Raw genomic sequence first — 16,129 nt, 5'->3', positions numbered from 1 at the left:
AGGCTCGACACCATCGACTTCCTGGGCCACAGGATTACTAAAGACAGGGCAACCCCTCTGCCCGCCAAGGTAGACGCGGTCCGCCATTTCCCCCGACCCAACACAATCAAAGGCCTTCAGGAATTCGTGGGTATGGTGAATTTCTACCACCGCTTCCTCCCTTCAGCTGCCCGAATCATGTGCCCCCGTTCGCCCTGATGTCGGGTAAGGGCAAGGACATTACCTGGGACGAGGAGTCTGCCGCCACTTTCATTAAAACCAAAGAATCCTTGGCAAACACCGTGATGCTAGTGCACCCCAGAACGGACGTTCCTACCGCCCTCACAGTGGACACATCTAACACGGCAGTCGGTGGAGTGCTGGAACAACTCATCGAGGGTCGCTGGCAACCCCTGGCATTTTTCAGCAAACACCTACGACCACCCAAGCTCAAATACAGTGCTTTCGACCAGGAACTGTCGGTGCTATACCTGGCAATCCGGCATTTCAGGTACTTCTTAGAAGGTAGGCCTTCCACCGCGTTCACGGACCACAAACCTCTTACCTTTGCGTTCATGAAAGCATCCGACCCCTGGTCGTCCCGCCAGCAGCGACATCTGTCCTACATCTCCGAATACACGACGGATGTCCGGCATGTCTCGGGAAAGGACAATGTTGTGGCGGACGCCCTCTCCCACCCTAACATCCAAGCCGTCCCAGGGGGTAGACTATGAAGCACTGGCGGAGGCGCAGCAGGCAGACGAGGAGATCCCTAGTTACAGAACCGCAGTCTCCGGTTTGCAGCTCCAGGACCTCCCTGTAGGCCCAGGTGAGAGGACCCTACTCTGTGACGTCGCCACCGGCCAGCCCCGTCCCGTCGTTCCGGCAGCATGGTGGCGGCGCGTTTTCAACTCCATTCACAATTTAGCACACCCCTCCATCAGGACAACCGTCCGGATGGTGGCCAAAAGGTTCGTTTGGCATGGACTCCGCAAGCAGGTCAGTGAATGGGCCAGAACGTACACGCACTGCCAAACAGCCAAGGTGCAGCAGCACACCAAAGCTCTGCCACAGCAGTTCCACTCCACCCACCGGTGTTTCGACCACATTCATGTGGATATTGTGGGCCCCCTGCCAATGTCGCAAGGAGCGCGGCACCTCCTGACTATCGTGGACCGGTTCACAAGATGGCCAGAGGCAGTCTCGCTCGCCGACACCACCTCCGAATCTTGCGCCCGGGCTCTGATTGCCACCTGGGTATCTCACTTTGGTGTACCAGCCCACATTACCTCCGACAGAGGCGCCCAGTTCACCTCCAGCCTGTGGTCAGCTATGGCCAGCCTTTTGGGGACACAGCTGCACCACACAACTGCCTACCATCCACAGTCAAACGGACTGGTGGAGCGTTTCCACCGTCACCTGAAGTCGGCTCTCATGGCCCGCCTGAAAGGGCCTAACTGGGTGGACGAGCTTCCCTGGGTCCTGCTCGGAATCCGCACGGCGCCCAAAGAAGATCTGCACACCTCGTCGGCCGAGTTGGTGTACGGCGCACCCCTGGTCGTTCCAGGAGAGTTCATACTAGCCCCAAGGGGGCAAGAGGAAGAACCCACAGCAGTCCTGGGCAGGATACGCGAGAGGCTCAGTAACCTGGCCCCCATACCCACTTCGCAGCATGGGCAGAACCCGACCTGCGTACCCAAAGACCTGCAAAACTGTAAGTTCGTTTTTGTACGGCGGGGCAGACATCGGGCACCGCTACAGCGGCCCTACGAGGGGCCGTTTACGGTGATCAGAAACAATGGGTCCACATTTGTGCTGGACATTGGGGGGAAGAGGAGGTTTTCACGGTGGACCCACTCAAACCGGCCCATGTGGATTTGGCGCAGCCGGTCGAGATTCCGGCACCGCGGCACAGAGGCAGACCTCCCAAACAGAGTCCGACCCAGACAGTGGACATTGGGGGGGTGTATCGCCAGTTCTGGGGGGGGGGGGGGGGGGTTATGTGGCGACCTACTTCCCAGCGCACTCGAACGGGCTCACAATGCGCATGCTGGCATTGAGGCTGGTCGCAAAAAGGGCGCCAAGCCTGCTTCACCAGCAAGGGGAAAAGCCCGCGCGTGGGACAGGACTGTGAATACACACCCCCTACAGCATTCCCGCCCGGGGAGGGCGGGATCAGGAAGGCTTTGAAGCCAGGCCGCAAAGTTTGAATAAATCTCTTTTTGCAACTGCAGCTCACCAACTCCGTGTCGTTATTTCAGCACTGCGTGTAGCACACCGCTACAGTGTCACAAAATCCTGAGATAAAAACTTGCAATTTCATTGTCCACTCTCCCCAAGCCATTTGCTAGGACTGCCCAATTACTTCAAAAAATAAATCTTTTCAGCATTTAGGACCCAACAACTTCAATTTGCCTCACAAAACATCTTTATACTTAGCACATGAAAATTAAATTTTAAACTTATTTTAGCATAAATTGACAATTGCAGTTCAATTGGTGAAAATTTTAAACTCACTTTATCATAAAATTCAAACTTTTTCTTCACTTCTGCTATGTGCTTTGTTGTTAATTCCTAAAAAGAAATGAAATATTAGTATTGAACCTGAAAACAGGTCATGATACAAAAAACTCATAAAATGGAGATTGTTGGACATTTGTATCGTCTGTCATTTACCCTCTTTTACTGTGTATTAGTAGCTTCATGATATATTATACAACTAAAACTCAAAAACTATGATACTCCCCTAACACACATAAATACTGTACTAACAGAAAACTGTTGGCAGTAATACCAAAGACAATACATTCAGTTCAATTTAGTTTTTATTAGCTCTTGTGCAGAACAATCAGGCTAGCTGTTATCCCCTGTGTATTCTCCTTCTTGCTGCAATTTTACTTCAAGTATTTATCTGGAATGCCACAGAATGCCTACTGAATCAGCACTCACCCTTCAAGAAAGAGCATTCCAAAATTTAACACCACCTCACATCATCAATCACTTCAAAATTGTGGCTTCTAATTATTCATTCTTCAACCATTTTAAGTGATGTTTTAAAATTATCCCACCACAGTGCTTGTGCCCTGCCTATTTACAACATATTCAGTAGCCACTTTATTAGGTACACCTATATACCTGTAAATACTTTATCAGCCTATCATGTGGCAGCAACTCAATATAAAAAAGAATGCAGATATAGTGAAGAGGTTCAGTTGTTGTTCAGATCTGTTGGATTAGACTGTATCATTGTTATTTTCTTTGTAGTTTAACTTTCTTATGGCTGTTTGTATTTTGTATAATTGCCTATGCATATGCAATTGTTCAGTGTGTCTCCTAATGGTTACAGTTCTTAGTATTAGTCTGGAAGTTTCTTGGGTGTTGCATTATTTGAATAGGGACTACCCAGTTCACTTATCTTCAAATTTGAATGGAATGTCTGTTATCTATAGTATAAGAGCAGAGCATGTTGACGTGCCATCTTTTTCTTCTGTTTGTTCTTTTTCCCTGTTCACTTTTCTTGCTTCTTTCCATTTCCAATCTTTTGTTCTTTTAGCACTTAATAAAGTGATTATGAAGCAACTTAGTTTATGCCTCATTCTTGACTTCTGAAAGAACCTCCGCTCAAAAATATTCGAATCCAAAACACTTGGCATAGTTAGCAGGATGACTACAAAGATTTAAGGAATTGGAAGGATCCAAGATGAAGTGGAAACTTTTGTGCAAACTTAAAAGGAGGTAAGAGCTTCCTCTATAATTTTCAAATCATCCGAGAAAAATGCCTAGATCATGCTTCAATACACCATTTAGTGCAGGTTTAAGAAAACAGATTTGCAAAGATCAGACCAGCACTGAAATTAATATCATGCTCAAATTAAATTTGTACAAGCTGGTACAACTTAAGAAATTTTCCAGTTGCAATTTAGTGCTTAAGGAAACATTTAAATTGCAATCCAGTGAGGATAACGTTATTTGCAAACCAAAGGTATTGATTGCAAGCCTACTGAATTTCTGTTGGAGTCCTAAAATATCAACTGTAATCCTATAAATTTCAGTTGCACAATCCTACAATATTTAGGTTGCAGGATTGTAATCTGATAATATTTCAGATCATAGTCCAACTGATTTAAAGAAAACATACAATTAAGTGTGACACAGATTGAAATAAGACGATGGACAAGTCCTGAAACCTACACATCCAGTGATGTGTGAACAGATGACTGAGGACTTGAGCTCTTACTGAATAAAACATCTTAGTTTGTTTAAGATTAGTGAAAAAATCCAGATCAAAAATGTCAATGTTAAGTGAATTAAGAAGGCATGTGATAAGATCCAGAGAATGCCCAAGATAAAAGGAAAATAAAACTGGAAAATGTAAGTTAAAGGTACGAACATATGGTCAGTTTTATCAAATGTGTGAGCAAGTGAAAAAGTTAATAATGTGAAGAAATTAACTAAACAGTTGGGAAAAAAAAAGGAAAACGTGTGATAAACTACAGAAAACAGTATGATAGAGACAGTAAAAAAGTCAAGAGCAAATTTCTGCATTAACTGAATGAATGAATGAATAAACAATATGGTAAGTGTAATTAAATTGAAATGCATTATGCAGAGCTTCAAAACAGACTGAAGCAGATGAGAAAACTTTGCGGGGACTTCAAAGGGATGCTCCAAACAATGAAGCTTCTTCTTGGGAAACACCCAAGAAGCACATGTGGACAGTCATCCAAAATGGTGCCACCATCTGACTGAGGAATTACAGCATGGACATGACATGGACTCCACAGTGGCCTCTAGCAACTAAAGTGAGCATGACAGGTATGAAACAATAGGACTAGCAGCTATATCATAGCTTGCTCCAACAAAGACCAAGGGAGTAGAGACATGCAGGACTCAAGATAAAGCCTATGAAAGGAGACTGACAGTGGATTACTGGGTTGCTAACCAATGTATGACAATCTACCACCTCCAGTGGAAGATCCATCAACTATTTTCAATGCCCTGAAGCCATCACACAAGTGGTTTACAATTACTAATATGCCAAATAGATTCTGGCCCTTATCACTGATGTCTGAATGTCAACCATGGTTGGCTTTCACAACTGATGGTCAACAATACCTGTGCCTATCTCAGGGCTCCACAATCAAGTTCAAAGTACATTATCAAAGTACGTATACGTTATACAACCTTGAGATTTGTCTAGTTACAGGCATTCACTAAGGACAGAAACCCAGAAGAACCCATTAAAAAAAGACCCAATGTGCAGAGAAAACAGACAAAACAAATCGTGCAAACAATAAAAGCAAACAAACAGCATCCAGAACTGAACTTTTTATGAATGTCAGACACAAAGCCAGGCATCACTGCAATTGGAGTAGGTCACAGCCTCAGTTCAGCGCAGAGCTGAGTAAACATTGCGGTACCACTGACACGAAGCCAGGCACTACTGCTGCCGGAACAGCCCTTAGCTCAGAATAAGACACAATTGCAACAAGAGGAAGTAATTTATTTGGGGCAGAAAATTTCCAAAATAAACAGGAAATCACTGAGGATTGTGCAAAAGCCATTGAGTCAGCAAAGCCACTTACAACAGTCCAGCAACTGCGATCATTTCTGAGTTTGTGTAACTACAATAGAGCATGGGTCAAATCATATGCTGAAAGTGCTCAACCACTCAACAATCTGCTAAAGGGCAATAAGAGCTCAGATGACCCTATGACTCTTCATGAAGAACACATGGAAGCTTTTCAAACTTTAAAGGTACTGCACCTGCATTAGGAATCCCTGATACAGGTAAACCATTAATACTGTATGTTAATGAGAAGCGCATGACAGCAGTCTTAACTCGTGAACATAGTCCTGTTCATAAGTCCTGTTGGTTGTTACTCTGACAAAGATCTGATTCTGAAGGCTCTTCAAATGATTGACAGAAGAATTTGAATGGCTGGATGAGCTACTACCCCTGAAACTGAAGTGATGGCATCAGGAAATGGCTCCTGGTACTTCTGCCCATCAGACAGGACTGAAAGCTTTGATTGAAACCTGAGGGGACGGCAGAAGAAAGATCAGCTAATATCTATACTGATTCTTGATATGCTTTTGGAGTTGTTTATTATTTTGGAAACTTATGGAGACAAAGGGGATTTCTCACAGCTGTAAGAGCCCCAATCAAGAACTAATACAAAACTCATGAATGTCATACAATTGTATCAGAAGTTGCTATATTAAAATGAAAAAGTCACTCCAAAATGACTGCAATGGAAAGCCATGGAAATGCATTCACAGATGTAAGTGCAAAAAGGGCAGCAATGTGAAGGGGTAAAAGAAAGAAAAGCAGTAAAAGTAAAAAAGGTCAAATAATTAAAAGAAGCACCAAGAACATGCACAGTGAATGCAAACACTGAAATTAGGGAAGTAATGTTGGACTCTGTATCACAGATGAACATACAAAATATTCGGGAGCTGCAAGCTCAATGTACTACTTGGAAAAGTGGTTCAGAGGTACTTAATAAAAATTGCTACTGCGTGTATACAGGTATATGCCAATGATCTGAACAAGGAAACTGAATGCAAATAGTTTTAAGTTTGCCCATAACAAGAAACAGGATGAGGTTCAACTGTGAGGAAGCCTAAATTGCCCTTTGCTTGAAGCCAATTTCGACAAGTGAGAAAATACGGGAATAAATGTGAAATTATCTACTTCAGTTGGAAAAAGCAGAAAATTATTATTTAAATGGTGATGATCAGAAAAAAAATTCAAAATGAACCTGGATGCCCTTGTACATCAGCAATAAAGCAAATTACAGAAACAGAGAATACATATGGTATGTCAGCCTTCACTGAAAGAGATTTTGAATACAAGAGCAAGGATGACATACAACAATTGTACAAAGTATCGGCAACCCCACACCAGAAGTACTGTGTGCCATTTTCGACTAAAATATCAAAGGATCCAACTGATACAGAGGAAGAGCAAAGTTTAGCCAAACTAATTCTTAGGGCATGGTGACAATAGCATGAGAGACTGACCAAAGAGGTTTGTATTCATTAGCATTCAGAAAAATGAGAACTCACTGAAAGGCAAAAAATTCTGACAGGTTCAACAGGCTGGAAGAAAGGGTAATTCACCAAGCTGATGCTTTATAATGAGGTGTCACATTCTTAGGATACACGGCTAGACAGTTAGGATTAAGGTAAGGAGAAATCTCCTCACATAGATGATAAACACTATGAAATTCTCAAACACCGAGGCTGTAGAATTCACATTGCTAAATGGGTTCAAGAAACAGACAGTTCAATCTCATGACACAAAAGCAAAAACGCATTTGTGAAGAGAGTGGGAATATGGTACTGAGATAAACAATTATATATTGAACGGTCAAGCTGGGTCAAAGGGCAGAATAGCCTCTTTCTGCATCTATTCTTCTGCTTCCTAAACTTTCAGTATTTATATCAGTTACCTATGCTTCCTTGCCTTCTCCGCTCCTAGAATAATTGCAGATTATTCCCTCTAACCAACAAGTGAACCCTTCATTTCAGCAAACTTTCTAAGAAATTTATTTTGGACTCTCCTCAAAGTCTTCCAAAGTAAGCTGCAAAGAACTGAACAATATGCCAACTTGAGGTGATTTGATATAGATTTTACACAATCTTTTGTATCTTATGTCCCTCCATATAAGGCACAGAATCCCAGCTGGGTTTAGTAAATGCTATTTTAATAAACCAGTTCTGCTGCTAAAGATTTGTGAACACACCAAGTCGTTTCATCCCATTTATAACAGTTTAATTTTGCATGCATTGTCACTTTGCATGACTTTACACTCTTCCAAGATGACTGTTTACTACACTGAGTTTTATAGCATCTGCAAGTTATGCCTGTATACTTATGGCATTAGCACATACGAAAAAAATGATCCTTGCAGATACACATTTCTATAACTGCTTCTCAACTGTCTCTTTAACATAATCTTCAAAATTAAAATTAGTTTGCCACTCTACAAGAGATGTTATATTTAAAATATAATTTTCTTGTAATATTCAAAATGGTTTCACAAAACAACTAGATTGGTTAAATATTTTTTTTACATTACAAAAATTTCAAAGCATTTGTACAGACTGATCATAAATTCAAAATTAATTAATTTTAACAAAAAAACCTCAATATCATGAAAGAAACTATTTATATAACATGACATAGTTATGAATCCAGTAGAAGGCAGACCAGATTGCAATGCAAATTAGTAAATTATGACAAACAATGCCACCACCCAAAATCATCGGAAAGAAATAAGCAAGAAATGATTCAATACCTTTGGAATACAAGTGACATGATCTCCCTGTAACAAGAACACACTATTATTGTGTCATATCAAAATTATTAGCAATCTTACTGGTTGAAATATGCATTCAAGCTTCTGTTCCCCTTCCTTTCCCATTGTTTAGCAAACATATTTGTTTTTCATATCATAGTTGCTTTCATTTGCAAAACAAACTAGCTGGACAGGTCATGGTTTTTCAGTTACCTTAGTTTTCACACTACTTATGAAAATACCCCACAAATCTATAAACTTGTTTCCCATAATGATTGGTGGGGTTTTAAGAAATCTCAGTATGCTACATAGGATGGAAGTTCCACAGTAACAAAGCTTCAGACATATATATATTTCATGTAAACATCTGCATAGTAGTGCTACATTTTTAAATTCAGCACACGACAGAAAATAATTAGTCAAACAAGTATTATCTATATATTAAGTTACGTACTTCAGAAAGACTATGATCTTTCTCCTTTTGTCGATTTCTTTGCATCACCTCCAATAATATAGGTACTCCTTTCAAGCCATCACTTTCATGAATTCCTAGCTCCCTTACCAAAACTTCCCGTCCATCAAGTCCAGTGAACTATGGTCAAAACAAACAGAAAAATGAAGATGCAAGGTTCATTATTAAGAACATTAATGATGTCAATAGGGGTTACAAATGTGCAAGTTCTGTTAAAAACTTCAATTTTATGTTCCTGTTATTATCCAGGAGAACGACAACACCATTTCTGATCATTCTATTATACAGCAAATGTGCCGATTGTTTAATGGAATGTATAATGCCAATTTGTAGTTTCACAAAAATTTAAAAATGTTAGTTCATGGTTAGACCACAAGACATACAGATGCAAGAAAAAGTTTGTGAACCTTTTGCAATTACCTGGCTTTCTCCATTAATTACTCATAAAATGTGGTCTGATCTTCATCTATATAGATCTTCACTATACTAGACAAACACAAACTGCTTAAACTAATAACATACAAACAAATGGAGGCAGAGCTTAGGAGGAATGATGGCGCCTAACGGCGACTCCTTTGCTTGCACCTTCGGAAACAGCTCTATTTCTACCTTTAATATCTTTGTTTTTCCCTTTCCGGGTTCTTTTGAAGATCCTGACCTGGAGTTACACACAGGCTTCCGTTCTTTGCGGGAATGGGGCCCGTTCTCGGGGTTCCACGACTGGCCACTATTCCACATGCCAAGGGATTGGCCTGAGAATCACGATCGTGTTCGGAAGCCTAAGATCTCAGGGCTCTGGAGATGAGTGGAGAGGGTCGGTGTCGTGACAGGAGACTGGTGTGTCATTGGGGAGGCCAGAAAATCTTTCGCTGTGGGCCCGAAGACCCATGGTCTTTGCGATCTTCGGACACAGAGCTTGAAAAAAATGACGAAATGGACTTTTAAGATCATAAACCAGCTGGTTGTTATGTCTCCCGCTTGCTGTGCAAATGGGGGACACCTCTCTCTCACTTGCCAGGGAGAGAGAACCTGTGGTTTGTCGAATTTTGGATGAAATGTGGAGCTTTTGGGGTAACTTTGGTCTGTGTCTTTGCTATTGCTTAGCACATGCTTAGGCTCAGTGATCGTGCTGATGCGCGTTTTTTTTGCTGGTGGGAGAGGGGGGATTGTGGGGGGGAGCTGGAGGGAACTTTGGGGTTCTCACACTTAATTGTTGTTCATTCTTTGGGGCACTTCTGTTTTGGTGCATGTTTGTGAAGAAAGAGCATTTCAGGATGTGTATAGTATACATTTCTCTGACATTAAATTTGACCTTTGAAATTCTAGTTAGTACTGAGTACACCATTTAAACAATCACAGACTAGGTTCAAAAAAGTATGTGAACCCTCTAGGGTAATGCCTTCTTCAAAAGCTATTTGGAACCAGGTGTTCCAATCAATGAGATGAGATTGGAGGAGTGGGTTGTAGAGAGGCCCTGCCCTGTAAAAAAGACACACAAAGTCAGGTTACTGACAGAGTCTGCTCTTCTCAAGAAAGATCTATTTACATGCACTATGCCTCAATCAAAAGAACTTTCTAAGGACCTTAGAAGAAGAACTGTAGACATGCATGAGGTTGGAAAAGGCTACAAAAGCATTTCCAATGATCCAAGTGTTCATCAGCCCACAGTAAGAGAAATTGTCCACAAATGGAAGAAATTTAGTACTGTTGCTATCATACTAGGAGTGGGCATCCTGCAAAGATCACATCAAGAGCACAACATGCAATGCTGAAGGAGGTGAAAAAGAACCCAAGGGAAAAAGAACAGCAAAAGACCTGCAGAAATCTCTAGGACTTGCTAAAGTCTCTGTTCATATGTACACTATAATAAAAATACTGGACAAGAATGATGTATATGGAAGGCCACAATGGAGGAAACCACAGCTCGCCAAAAAAAATCATTGCTGCATGTCTCAAGCTTGAAAAAAAATCTGGATATTCCACAACACTTCTGGGACAATGTTCTGTTGTCGGATGAGACAAAAGTTGAACTTTTTGGCAGAAATGCACTGTTATGTACCCCGTAACTGGGTTGTCAAACCAGCAGAAATGGAATACTCGTTGGAGTCTGTAATTACTAGAAACTAATAAAGTTTATTAGTAAATTAAGTAATACAGTACACTAAATGCAAGGATATAAATGTAACAGGTTAGCAATGATAATATACACATATACACAGAAATATGGGAATAGGAATCAGTCAAGCTCTATCGAAGTCTAGAGGTAAATGATCAGTCTTCAAGTGAACCAGAGTTCAGTTCAGTTTAGTGTAGTTCGAGGTAGTTGTTGTGGTACTGTTGGAGAGAGAGAGAGAGAGAGAGAGTGAGAGATACAGTTGAAATTTCAGGCAAACCTTCCGTTGTCTTCTTGTCCTGTTGTGGTCACCGACTGTGACCCCTCCGTTCCAGACGTGACCGTTCTTCCATGGTGAACCCGTCACCCAGCCAAGGGTGGACACACAACAGGTCCCCACAGGTCGTACCTTTACACACTGTGAACCTTTGGCCAATTCCCGCGAATTGGTCCTCCAAACTCCCACCAACTTGTGGGGCCACAATGCTCTCTCCAGGGTCTCGTGGCGTGTCTCCTGTGTCTTAGCAAACCCGCTATTTTATTCCCCCCCCCCCCCGGATGGGGTATCACCTGTCCATCAAACTTCACCACTTCCTGTTGTCTCAGCAGGAGTGTTAACGAACAGTTCAGGTTCAAAGCAAATGTCCGTGGCAGTATCGGTGCAGACGCCAAAAAACTGAATATTCTCTCTCTCTCTCTCTCTCTCATTAGCATTTTGGATGGCTCTCTTTTATCTCTGTCTTATTAGCAGCATCTGTTCTGCAGCTCTGCTTGGCTTCACACATAACACCTCCACCCTTAAAAGAATTTTTACTGGGGGTAAAGATTAAGGACATGAATGCACATTACAAAATACACTCTAATATACAGGTAGTCATCAGCTAGTTGGCTAATACAGAGAACTTCAAATTTAACACCTGGATAGACAACCTGCAATCACATTTTCAGTTCCTTTTACATGTTTTATCTTTATATCAAATTCCTGTAATATCAGTTTCCAACTTAACAAGCGTTTATTTTTATTCTTCATGGTGGTCAAAAACACTAATGGATTGTGATCCATGTAAACTATCAGTGGCTTCCGTGCCGGACAAATATAAACCTCAAAATGTTGTAACACCCGAATAAGTGACAGTGATTCTTTTCCTGCAGTGAAGTTAATTCTTAGCTTAGGTGTATATTACAAAGTGTGAACCAATACATGTGTGATTATAATGTGGTACATTACAGAAGTGTATGCAAACTCTAATCTCCAAATTACTTTTAAACTTAATTCAGTCAATCTTCCATGATGTTTTTATCTTTCACATGCTTTGTTACAAACAAAAAAAAGTCAAATTCCTGCAAAATCAGATCCTGTTATTCAAAAATGGTGTTTGCTCACCCTTGGCCTCTTTTCCACTCTGAAACAGAACATTTAACCCTTGTGTGGTCAGCTTGCTTATCAGCTTGGATACGGCTTTCAGAGACCCCCTTCACAGGTGTTAGCTTATCACCAATGTTGTCCAGACTAAGCCCATTTGCTGAACTTCCAAACAACTCATTAATTTCAAGCAAGTCATTAATTTTATCTTCAGGATCTTTAATTTGATTAGTTTCCTTAATGACACTAGTAGATGGTCTCTCTGGGTCAAAACAACACTAAGTTTTTCCTCTCCAAATCACATAGTTGAACATCATCTCCATGTCGTTTATCTTTATTTTTCAAAATAAACTGTAATCGACTAGCAGGCATCTTGTTAACAAACCATTGTTTAGTTAACAGTCCCTTCACTTTGATCAACAGTCCTGGAACCAAACCCGACTTTAAATTTACTTTATTCAAAAGTCCAGTAATACTTTTTCCCCTCAATATCTTCAATAATATTCATTTCACCAGCTTTCATCTCATCACTAACTTTTAACACAAGTGACTGAGAATCCTCACTTTCTACTGGTGCCAGGGTTAACCCTTTCTTCATTGAACCAAGTCCATCTGACCCAAAAGGACTGCATTCCTTTTCAACTAAGTCAGACCCCTCAGACTTTTCCTGAGTCTCCACACAAGGTTCAGTACCCTGTGCATCCACAGGTACTTCCTCAACCTGCACACAGGCCAATGGGACATCTGCCTCTCCTAGCCTTTCAATACCAGTCCCCCTTACAAATTCCAAGCTCCCCTGATCCTCCCAGGTACTCTCTGGGCAACTCCCCTCCAGAGTAAACTCAACCTTGCGGGTTAAGACAACCTCGTCTGCTAACCCAGCAGACTCCCTCAAGGTAGCGACATCCTTTTCATCTAGGACTGCCCTCACATCATTGGGAACACACTTAAATTCTTCAACTGCCAACAGCTCTGTCCAGCTAAATAGATCATCCATGTCTAACCCTGGACCTTCTAGCTGCCACAGCTGTTTCTCATCTTGGCTCTGTGCCTCCATAAATTCCTTCCTCACTCCAAAATGTCCACCTAGGGGTAGCTTATGGGCAAGGCTCAAAATCTCATTCCTTGACAACCCTAAATTTGCCTCGTCTCTCTTACTTTCCTTAGCTCCACTATTCTTCATTTTACCACCCTCTAACCCCTCTTGGTACAGGGCTGGTAAAAACGTCTCAGCTACATCAACACTGGACTCATTTAAACTGGCGCCTGTCTCTGCCACTTTTCTGGCCATGCTTCGAGTTACTGCACAGGCGGGATTAACTTCAGAAACTATGGGTGGGTCCTCAGTCCTGGCAGGCTTGCTAGTCAGCTTCACTGCTGGGTACACATCCCCACCTGCCAGGTCGTTCCCGAGCAAGACATCTACATCAGGTATCGGGAGTGCAGGCCATACCCTTATCGTGACTGGTCCGGATACCAAATCACATGTCAAAAATACTTTATGTAACGGTACGGCCTCGGTCCCTTTTCCAACCCCTTCTATCACATTCACGTCACCAGTATCTGTCTCATTATTGAATTCCAACACTCTGCTTAGGATTAAGGACTGAAAAGCCCCAGTGACTCTCCAGATTCTTACTGGCACTGGGGGTAACCGCTCCTTCACAGATACCAACCCGGTTGAAAGGAATTTCTCACATCTCTCCTGAACTCGGTTTAGCTCCTCCTCTTTTAACGGCATTTCAACCGGCTTAACACAGCCCGTCGGTGCGGTCGCCTTTCCTTTCCGTCTCCTTCTTCGGAGCAAAGCACCTAGACGCAATATGACCGGCCTTCCCGCAATTAAAGCGCACAAAACTAGGAGACCTCCTGCCAGACTGTTTCCCGTCTTCCTTACCCTTCTCACTAGTCCCCGGCTTAGCCGGCGGACTTTCTCCGCCTTCTCTACTACCCTTCTGGTAGCTCTTACTCGGGGTAAACTTTGCTTTGTGTGTTAACGCGTACTCATCTGCTAACTTAGCAGTTGCAGCTAAGGTTTCTGCCTCCTTCTCATCTAGATAGGTCTGCATACCTTCAGGGACACAACCTTTAAACTGCTCAATCAGCAGTAGCTGGAGCAGTTTGTTATAATTCCCAGTGACCCCTTTCGAGGCGCACCAACGCTCACAATACATTTGCATCTCACAGGCAAACTCTAAATACGTGCGGTCCCACTGCTTCCTCACATTCCAGAACCTTTGCCGGTATGCCTCTGGGACCAACTCATAGATCCTGAGTATAGCCTCTTTTACCACATCATACTTCTTTGCATCTTCTGCTGACAATGCTGAGTAAGCTTGCTGAGCCTTCCCCTTAAGCACACTCTGGAGTAAAACAGCCCACTTATCCCTTGGCCAGTTCTGACTTATAGCAACTTTTTCGAAATGTAGAAAGTACCGATCAACATCGGTCTCCTCAAATGGGGGAACCAACTTAACCTCCTGGTTCACCTTGAACCCTCCACCTTGGTCCAGCATTCGGCCCCCCTCTCGCATTATCTTTAACTTCTCCAGCTCAAACTCCCTTTCTCGCTCCTTCTCTCTCTCCTCCCTTTCTAGCTGCTTCTCTCTTTCTCTTTCCTCCCTTTCTCGCTCCTTCTCTCTCTCCTCCATTTCTAGCTGCTTTACTTGTAACTCATGCTCGAGCCTTAATTTTTTCCATCTGCAGCTGAATCGCAGCCCCACCAGTTTACTCTCAGACACCACCACCAGGTCCCCTTCGGAAAACACATGCTTAGATACATAATACTCAACGATGGTTTTTTGTATCTCTGATCTCCTCATTGCCTGCTTCCCCTTCAAAAGATTCAACTGTTTTGCAACATTCACCAAGTCTGATTTCTTGGCATCCTCTAATGCCTCCAAGGTTGGTGTCTTTAGAAATTCCTCAATCTCCATTTCTGCTGTTTGCTCTGTTTTTTCTTTGTTTTTTTTTTCACGACCAAATCAGATACAGGAAATTAACCCAATCACTTCAACCAGTCCCAATTTTGGCGTTCAAAATCCCAGACGAGCCCCCACTTATGTTACGTACCCCGTAACAAACCAGCAGAAATGGAACACTCGTTGGAGTCTGAAATTACTAGAAACTAATAAAGTTTATTAGTAAATTAAGTAATACAGTACACTAAATGCAAGGATATAAATGTAACAGGTTAGCAATAATATACACAGAAATATGGGAATAAGAATCAGCTGAGCTCTATCGAAGTCTAGAGGTAAATGACCAATCTTCAAGTGAAGCAGAGTTCAGTTCAGTTTAGTGTAGTTCGAGGTAGTTGTTGTGGTACCGTTGGGGGGAGAGAGAGAGAGAGAGAGAGAGAGTGAGTGTGAGAGATACAGTTGAAATTTCAGGCAAACCTTCTGTTGTCTTCTTGTCCTGTTGTGGTCGCCGACTGTGACCCCTCCGTTCCAAATGCGACCGTTCTTCAGTAGTGAACCCGTCACCCAGCCAAGGGTGGACACACAACAGGTCCTCACCAGTTGTATCTTTACACCCTGTAAGCCTTTGGCTGATTCCCGCGAATTGGTCCTCCAAACTCCCACCAACTTGTGGGGGCACAATGCTCTCTCCAGGGTCTCGTGGCGTGTCTCCTGTGTCTTAGCAAACCCGCTATTTTATCCCCCCTGGGGTATCACCTGTCCATCAAACTTCACCACTTCCTGTTGTCTCAGCAGGAGTGTTAACGAACAGTTCAGGTTCAAAGCAAATATCCGTGGCAGTATCAGTGCAGATGCCAAAACACTGAATTACGTGTCTCTCTCTCTTTATCAGCAGTTCATGTTCAAATGTCCGTAGCAGTATCAGTGCAGATGCCAAGATACTGAATTATGTGTGTGTGTGTCTCTCTCTCTCTC

The 16,129-nt window shown here is 42.5% G+C and overlaps 1 protein-coding gene across 4 annotated transcripts in view; it reads right to left on the bottom strand.

The window, feature by feature from the left end:
- The window catches only part of cep43 (centrosomal protein 43), an 86,678-nt gene that overhangs the window by 51,257 nt on the left and 19,292 nt on the right, over positions 1-16,129 (bottom strand). For 3 of the 4 annotated variants that reach the window (XM_073051756.1, XM_073051753.1, XM_073051755.1), the window contains 3 exons: positions 8,740-8,877; positions 8,286-8,312; positions 2,497-2,553 (listed from right to left, as the gene is read on the bottom strand). In XM_073051756.1, the coding sequence (XP_072907857.1) occupies positions 2,497-2,553; positions 8,286-8,312; positions 8,740-8,877 (222 nt within the window). The remainder of the gene's footprint in view (positions 1-2,496; positions 2,554-8,285; positions 8,313-8,739; positions 8,878-16,129) is intronic. The other variant, XM_073051754.1, reaches the window with a different exon arrangement.

This window comes from Hemitrygon akajei, chromosome 7, assembly GCF_048418815.1.
Source record: "Hemitrygon akajei chromosome 7, sHemAka1.3, whole genome shotgun sequence".
NCBI lineage: Eukaryota > Metazoa > Chordata > Chondrichthyes > Myliobatiformes > Dasyatidae > Hemitrygon > Hemitrygon akajei.
Note: the sequence above shows the minus strand (reverse complement) of the source record. Positions and strands in the feature narration are given on the sequence as shown.